Below are 8,654 nucleotides of genomic sequence, written 5' to 3'. Positions count from 1 at the left end.
TTTCATGTTCCCATATTTTGGCACATTTACGACCTTATTGATCTTCGTAGCAACGGCTACTAACTCGTATATATTAAAAAACCCTTCAAAATTACATCCTCTGTGCTAGATGTTTATGCAAGTAATGTTGAAAAAGAAGAGAATTATTTCCTTGGCCTAAAACGTTGCTCTTAGTTCCTTGGCCCCTTTTCTCTTGAATTATTTGCCCCAAAATCGAGTTCCGTTTAGTTTCTTAGCCCTTCCATCTGCAGTTAGGTCTACAGTCTAATTTCTAGGTATTTATAAATATATTTGCAGTTCTTAAATCACAGGAACTTGGTAAAACAGTAAAAAACTCAATAAGATTATATCTAAGGATGTTGGATCCAGCAAAAAATCACCAACATACCGTTTGGACTAGAAAAAAAGGATATTGCTATTAATATATATGTGCAAGTGACGGGAGGGCTAAGATTTATTAATAACAATATCTACTTTTCAGTAAATCAAATGGTATGTTGGTGATTTTCACTGGATCTAACATGCTTAGATATGACTCCAATGAAGTTTTCACTATTTTACCATATTCCTATAATTTTTTGTAATTTAAAAACTGAAAATAGATTTATAAATACCTAGAAAATATTTTATTAGAGGGAGAAATAACACAAATTCTTGAAAATTTCCTTTATATTATCATTTTCTTGGTTAAAAAACTAAACTGATGCATTTGCATATAATTATACTGTAGACCTAAGGTGACGTAAGAGCTAACAAACTAAATAAAACTCGTTTTAACACCAAATAGCTAAGATAAAAAGGGCTAAGATAACGCCCTTTTTTATCTGGTCGTCCACCATCTATGCTGGTCCGCCAAACGAACTTGCTGTGTCGATTCGTCCCATCCACCCCACCCCGAGCAGGCCAGCACTGTGCCGGCTGCCGGGGCTTCAACAAAAAACGGTAATCATCCGTCACTAGCCTCAGCAGAACACTCAGTCGACGGCAAGCCGTTCATCGACCTCAGCAGAACACTCATGCAATTGAGTGATCGTGTCCATCGTCTGTTGACTTGCCTAGCCAGGTATTGTTCACACCTTGTTCCAAGATGTTGATGTATTGTTCTAGCTGTACTAGTATATAAATCCCATTTTTATCACAACAAAACTTGGTTTGTCGCCTTATTTTCTGCAAAAGATGAGTAAACAAGGATCGCAAATACAATTTAACACCCAACACTCCAAGCTATTTCAGTCAATGTTCAATATGGCGTAACACATTTAGTCAAATTAGTCTATGATAATATTAAAACTCTTGCCGACAAACGATTGTCCAAATTTCTCCGGGGGGCCTAACATAGGCCTAGCAAAAATCTTTCACCCATCAAATGCAGTATGGACGAGAGGACCATCCATATTTGTACGGGTTCATGCACATGGCAAACAAAGCAAACAACAAAAGCACAATGTACCAAAATGCACAAGGTCGAATTCCATCTTTTCACCCCCAGAACCTGCTCAGAAGACCCTTCTTCTCTTTCTTCATTCGGTTCTCAACGCTCGGGAATTCTATTGCATTGTATGCCATATCCAGCACGATTGGATTGCATGGCACTGCTTGGAAGGGTGGTGGGAATTGGGCGATGCGACATGGACCTTTGGTGTTTGGCTCACCGATTGCTGATTCATAGCTCTCTAGCATATCAAGAAGATACTTGTTCTCCTGCAAGACACCAGTATATCATTAGTACCTGTTATTTTGAAAATGTCCAGGAACAGCTTGGCTTGCTGTGCTAATAACAATGAAGATAGGTTGAAAATGGTGACTGGCAGCCAGACATATCATGTTGTCACTCAAAGTATGCATAATAGCAAGTCGCCAGAGGCGCTTAACACTCCAAGTATAAAGTATTTAAATAAGCCAAAATAGTGTCAACCTTTGGGCATCCAGTTACTTGTCCAATTTTGCCATCGTACAACGGTCGATAAACATCAGAAGTAATTCAGTGCAAACCTAGATCGTCAGGGTATCCTACCAATGCTGCAATGCCTATGTTGACAAATTTCATGATGATAACATACCTTTGTTTTATCATCAAGTGAAATAGTTGAGACTCCTTTTGAAAGTTTTAAAGGAACACTCTCCTCCTCCATAATACCTGTAGCATGTTCTATGCAACTATTGGATCTACAACTGTTGGACAAAGACTTCAGATCATGGATTAAAGCCTGTGAAAACGAGCATGTGTTAGAAATTGAGAGCCTTTTCTACAGTTGAAACCACATTTTGAGAAAGCCGAAAAAGTCAATTAACTTGGGATTCGATTTGCTTGAACTTAGAGGAGACCAAACCTATGTTATTAGATTAACTGGATGGCAAATAAAACTCATGTATCTAGTGTCTAGTTATCACATTAATAGATCTCAAGATCCAAAGAAATATGCGAATAAAAACCAATGTTCTTATGGCGTCGCCTAGGCGTCGCCTAGGCGACAAGGCGCTCCCCTGTTTTGGCCCGCCTAGGCGTTTTAGCCCGCCTAGGCGTCGCCTTAGCCCGCCTAGGCGGCTAGGCGGTGGTGACTCACCACAACTCACCTTAACGCCGTAAGAACATTGATAAAAACTTTGCAAGCTGTCGGTCCAGTGTCAGACCTTGTCAGGACTGTTTGCAAGCTGCTGCAGTGCAGAATCAGTGAGAGTTCGGGCATGAAAGAATAATGCATATGCTTCTGCCCTTTTGCCAGCAGAACTATATGCCTTCGCCAAAAAGAAACATCTGCACAATTATTCGAAGTGAAACTTGTAAGGATAATCCAATGGACATTATATGTAGTTTTCTAGCATATAAACTGAAACCTTGCTAACCAGCAGAATGATTTATCAAATGGGGTGATTTGGAAAAGGAAAGTGTAAACTAACCATGCAAGTGATTTGCATTAAGCTCTTCAATTACCTGATTGTGTTTTGGTATATATATAGATAATTGGTGAATAGCCCCGCAAGCAAGGAATACAAACCAACATGTTGAAGGGTGAAAAACTCGCAACCAAAAAATAGTTCAGGAACAGATTTATTGCCAGAGGAGAGACAATGGATGCAAAGGAAGCTGGTTGTTAAAGAGTTTGCTATACTTGGGATAGAGTTGTACAAACCTCTCAGCTCTGAAAGCCAAGCCTTTCAGCTCATACTCATGAATAAAAGAGTTCTCTTCTTCATTTTTGTTTCTGCCAGAGCTAACTAAATCTGTCATGTCCATTGTATTCTGCAAAAGGCAGTTTCCCACCAGCAAAAGCACACAAGTCCAGTAAAAAACGTGAGAGCATAAAAAATGGGCATGATAGAAAGCAAGCATACCTGAATAAGCAGGTCATATAGCCGAACAAGTTCTTCTGGCTTTGTGATTCTCTCATTTTTCTCATCTCGATGCTTTGTAAGTTTACTTTTAGCAATGCTAACAAGTAACTGGTTACGTTCTATAGTCCTCAATCCTAAAACAGCACTAACAGCCTTGTCAAGACCATTCAAGTCATCTCTTATATTCTCAGCACTGCCAGCAGAAGCCTACATTTGGAATTTATTAGTTAAAAAAAACAGTAAGCATTGTATACCATATCTCTAGTACTAAATAGATTGTACAAAATATGACCAGTAAAACAAAAAAAAGTTTCGTACCAGGTCATTGCGGATGCAGCTCCTAGCATCATGGTATGCAGAAAATATTTTATCAAAAATGCCAAGCTTTTTTTCAGCAGCAATTGATTCTGTGGCTGAACTGTTCAAGTCTTTCTCAAGCTGCTGAGCTGATCACATCACTCAATTAAAGAGAGATCCACAATATAACTTATATGGATGAAGAAACTTGTTCAAATAAGGATTCGAATCAGCCATCTAGTATGGCCTGACTTATCTACTATCTCAGTTTAAGATGTAGTGTTATATGGTAATTCTGCACAATATGACCCTGCAATTAAGAACAAGATAGCAACTACATACCTTTCAAAATGGAGACACGGGTCTTTGCATTTGTAATAGGAAATCTGCGACCAAGCCAGTTAAACTCAGTCATGGAAGCTGCTTGCTGTGACCTTGTCTCAGACAACACAGCCTGAAAGTTTTTCAAAATGCATCTATTAGAACATAGGATATCTAATGCCAAAAAAAAGTTTACACAAGTTGAGCCAAATTTTCATCGCAAAATAAAGATGACGTCAAACTTTCATCGCAAAAAAAAATGGGGTCAAATTTATGAATTATCTTCAGATAGCTCCATGTTCCAGAACATAAAGTCAGAGCAATGGTGGAACAATAATGAAATCGGCAGGCAGGATGAATGCAGTACCATCTAGAGCATTTTTTTTCTGTTCTGCAACTGTACTTTCTAGTGTAGAATTGCACTACAGATATAAATGATATGGGCAGTACTACATTCAAGGAGACAACAACAACAACAACGAGCGGGATAACCATTCCCCAGAAATCTTGCTCAAGAAAAAACTCCTAGCTACTATTATTTTTAATGATAGGTTGCAATAATATGTTAGCCCCTGACTAATTCTTGAAAAGACATCAAGGTATGTCAGCTAAACGATTAGAAAAGAAAATACCTCCATCTTAGCTTTGAGAAGATCATTAGCCATATCTAGAAGTTCATGTGCTTGTAAAGATGATCCACCAAGTTTGTGTGAACAGAAATCAATCATAGGCTCCACTTCTTCAATGCGCTGACGGCATAAAAGTTGATTTTCTATGCTGCCATACTTCCCAAGCTCTTCATACACAGCTCTATGGAGAAATTGATAATAAGGACATAAGGTACTCAAAAGATCAAAGAACTTCACCCTAATTACTCATTCAAAAAGGAACAATAAAAAAATCTACACAAGAAATAATGCCAACTCTAATGATCGTAAATTCGGACAAAACAAGCACAATTTCACAAACCTCGTATTCTTGAAATTTATCATTGCCGCCTCTATGTTCTTGTCTTGCTCAAAAAACAAAGCACCTTTCATATATGAAGCATATGCCTGTAAAAACATATTTTGTGCAAAACTATTTCAGGTTGAAATGAATGATTTTCCTGTTTTGAACATACCACAAAACCTTATTCAAAGTCTACAATTGAAGAAAAAGCGAAACAAAATGTAGCAGGAAACACAACCTCAGCTTCCAGAGATGTCCTCGAATCTCCTTTCACAGAACATAATTGCGAAAATAGAGATGCCCATTTAACTGCTTTCCTAAATCGACCCAACATGTAGATACGCTGTTGTGCATTTGTACCAGCAGTTTTCTTTTCCATGGCATGACTCCATGCTCTCTCAGCCATATAAAATACTATGTGGAGATACCTGCATTCACATATTAAAAATGCTTCAGGAAGTACTCTCCAGGTTTACACAAATTGCATTGGTCATTATTCTCACTGTCTTATTAACATAAAAGGTTGCAAAATGAAATTGTGACTGTGATTTTGTTAAACTTCACAAATAAGGCATTAATAACAAGCATGCATATACTACAAATATGTGCATGTCTGCATGACAATAAAAATGGTTGTGGGAGGAGCTTCGGAGTTCGGACCATTAGTCTGCTACTCCAATCAAATGACTCAAAAGTCAAAACCATTATATAAGCAATATAACTATATCAACCAGACGTACAAAAGAGCAATGAATGTTTCCCCATTACACCAAACAACATCAGAGTAATTCATATGACTGAAAACCTTTACAGTAATACTAGGCATAGGGCATCCGATCCGTCGGACGTCCTATCCACTGTCCAAACTGGCCTGCCGATCATGCTGCCTGCTTCTGCAAACACGCCGCACAAGCGCACGTGCCGTTTCCATTTCGTCCCCATCTCCGTCCTGCCGCCCGCCTCACCTCGCAGCCGCACGCTACCGTTCCCCCACCGATGAGTCGGGGCAGCGAGAAGGTCAGTGGTGGAGGTCCCCGGTGGCCGCGCAACCCATGGGAAGAGCAGGACGGCGCGTCACCCACGTCCAGCGCGTGCGGCTCTCCACGACCACACAATGCTCCTGCTACCCTTCGACAGATGCTCTTGCTCCCCTGCGACAGATGCTCCTGCTAACCTGCTCCCCTCCGACAGATGCTCCTGCTTCCCACATGGCCCCGTCAGCGAGAAGGGCAGCGGCGGAGAAGGGGGGCTGCTGAATCTGCCACATCCGGTGAGCCACACTTCAATTCCTCGCGTCTACGGCTCCCCCTCGCCCTCCTTGACCGATTTGAGCCCTCACTGTTGGAATATAAGTGAATTGCCCACCTCTCCCCCATCAACTTAAGTTTTTGGGTTGAACTTGTCGGTGCATGCAACTCAATATGGTATCAATGCCAAAGGTTTCGAGTTCGAATCCTGGTTAGCGCAATTAAATAAAATAATTGCTGCTCGCTCCTATTCCACGTCTGAGGCCTGAGGGAGCCTCCACGTGAGGGGGAGTGTTGGAATATAAGTGAATTGCCCACCTCTCCCCCATCAGCTTAACCTTTTGGGTTGAACTTGTCGGTGCATGCAACTCAATACTCACCCCTCCATGTTGCCACCTTGCAGGCCCTCCCCACCACTATCGCCATCCGTGCAACATCCTCGTTGCCGAGTCTCCCCACCCCGCGACCCCCATGATGAGCCTCGCCGCGTCCCCACGCAGCCCCTACGATTCCTCCGCCCCTCACCGTCGGCGAGGCCACGACCGCCCGTGCGCGTCGTACCATGCGCGGGCTGGGCAGAAAAAATGGGGTGACCCCGAGCGCATGGGGTCCTTCGAGCACCCCCACCCCTGATCCTTGCCACCTGTCCTAGATCTGCATCCAACGGTCCCTGCGCCCAATTACCCCCCCCCCCCTCCACCCCATTGAATACCTACCTCCATCCACTAACCAACCGTACAGCCCCTAATCACCCCATGCACACAGGCTATGAACCGTCGGATGCGGATCTAGGACAGGTGGCGAGGATCAGGGGTGGGGGCGCACGAAGGCTCCCATGCGCCCGGGGCTTACCCACCCCGCGTTGCAGCCATAGGGCGCCGAGCTGAGATGTTGCAAAGATTCTTTTTGAATGTTGCAGGAGATGATTTATGTTGTTGCAATGGGTAATCGGTTTTTATACGATGTTTTCAATTTGTGATTTCTGATGTTCCAACATATAATTTTGAATGTTCCAAAAGGTAAGCGTCAATGTTGCAAACATTGTTTTTGCATGTTAGCATTTTGAGTGGATGTTGCACGAGACATGATGTACATGTTGCGGTTGGAATTTTATACTCGGGATCAGATGTCAGAGTCAATTTTACGTGTGATTTCATATGTTGCAATAAGTGATGTCCGATGTTACTTTCTCAATGTTGCGACGGAGCGTCCGATGGAAAATTTCCCATCGGACGTCCAGATGCTAGCAGCGCCGAATACTTTTTTGTGGTGCTATTAGCAAACATCAACAAAGAGTCCGCTAGGACGCATGCTCGAGTTCTAGAAACATGGCCTATCATGAACAACCCTTCCCTTCTATATTTCATCTAAAAATTGAGGAAGAAATAGCATCCAATATAACATATTATCAGAAGAAGTCATCACACCTGACATCTGTGACTGTTGGCTCGGTTATATTCCTCCTGGTGTATTTACCACGGCCATGCAAGAACTTAAGAGACTTGTACAACCTTCTGAGTCGCGCAGAACAGTACCTCCTACAGGTCATGCAAAGTTATTTAGTAAAAGAGGCACATACACCGATGACAGGAGTCACTAGCTCATAACACACAGCATGGGCAAACAAACATATAAGAGGCAGAAGACCATGATTTCCTAGAAACGTGGTCAAATGGAGCAATATAGTAAAGTAGATGTGTAAAGTTTCTTTGTTTTCAACAGTACCACGGGTTCGGATTCAAATATACTAGTAACAAGGGCTTTCGTCGACAATTTGGGTTACAATGCACAGCAACACAATAGGAAGACAATCCTTCCCAAATCTCATCTGAAATCATAGCAGATAAGAAGATATATATAAGAGACCCTAGTCGATCTACACGCATGGAATCGAGTGAAATCAAAGGGCAGATCTGGGAGGGGTAGAGCAGGATTGGATGGACCACTGCGCGTGTCATCACGCACCTGTACCGCGTGTAGTCACTCTGGCGGAGCCCGTGCTGCATCTGCGCCTCCCTCATGAGCTCCAGCACTGCGGGAGACGAGACCGGTCAGGAAACCGAGCGAGGGGCCAGATCGCCGGAGGAGGTGGAGGGCGGGTAAAGCTCACCGTTGATGGAGAACTTGACGGCCTGCTTCTCCTCGACGGCAGCAGAGGAGTCGACCTCCATGTCCGCCGGCTGCTGCTCCCCGGTCTTCGACATGGGAGCTGCGGCGGGTGTTTGCCTGTAGCGGTGGCGAGAGCTTGCGGCCTGCGGCGTTCAGATGCGTCGCGACGAAGAAGGGAGGAGACGCGGAGACGGCGTGGGTTGGGCTGGGGTGGGGTTTAGAGAGGAGAGAGTCCGGGCCGCCATGGATCTCCGGAGCGCACGGCCCAGTAGAGGATGTTTTTGTCGGCCTAGGCTTTTTGTCGCGGGCCTATTTTTCTTTGCGACTTTCACGCTGGTCGGTTGCACTCAATCCAGCCGGCCAGGGCTGATTCCGGGCCGGATGGGCTGATCAGCC

The 8,654-nt window shown here is 43.4% G+C and overlaps 1 protein-coding gene across 1 annotated transcript; it reads right to left on the bottom strand.

Moving 5' to 3' along the window:
- Positions 1-1,203: 1,203 nt before the first annotated feature.
- LOC120685434 (signal recognition particle subunit SRP68-like) lies at positions 1,204-8,453 on the bottom strand. The gene is made up of 13 exons (XM_039967358.1): positions 8,260-8,453; positions 8,115-8,181; positions 7,577-7,687; positions 5,141-5,330; positions 4,921-5,006; positions 4,584-4,761; positions 3,973-4,084; positions 3,652-3,779; positions 3,334-3,540; positions 3,132-3,241; positions 2,632-2,755; positions 2,061-2,207; positions 1,204-1,701 (listed from the first exon to the last, which is right to left on the bottom strand). Exons 1-13 carry the CDS (start codon positions 8,351-8,353, stop codon positions 1,480-1,482), a joined length of 1,776 nt encoding a protein of 591 aa, XP_039823292.1. The 5' UTR covers positions 8,354-8,453; the 3' UTR covers positions 1,204-1,479.
- Between the last annotated feature and the right edge of the window lie 201 nt (positions 8,454-8,654).

The sequence above is a fragment of the Panicum virgatum genome, chromosome 8N (genome assembly GCF_016808335.1).
Source record: "Panicum virgatum strain AP13 chromosome 8N, P.virgatum_v5, whole genome shotgun sequence".
Taxonomy (NCBI): domain Eukaryota; kingdom Viridiplantae; phylum Streptophyta; class Magnoliopsida; order Poales; family Poaceae; genus Panicum; species Panicum virgatum.
This window is presented reverse-complemented; position numbering and strand designations above follow the sequence as displayed.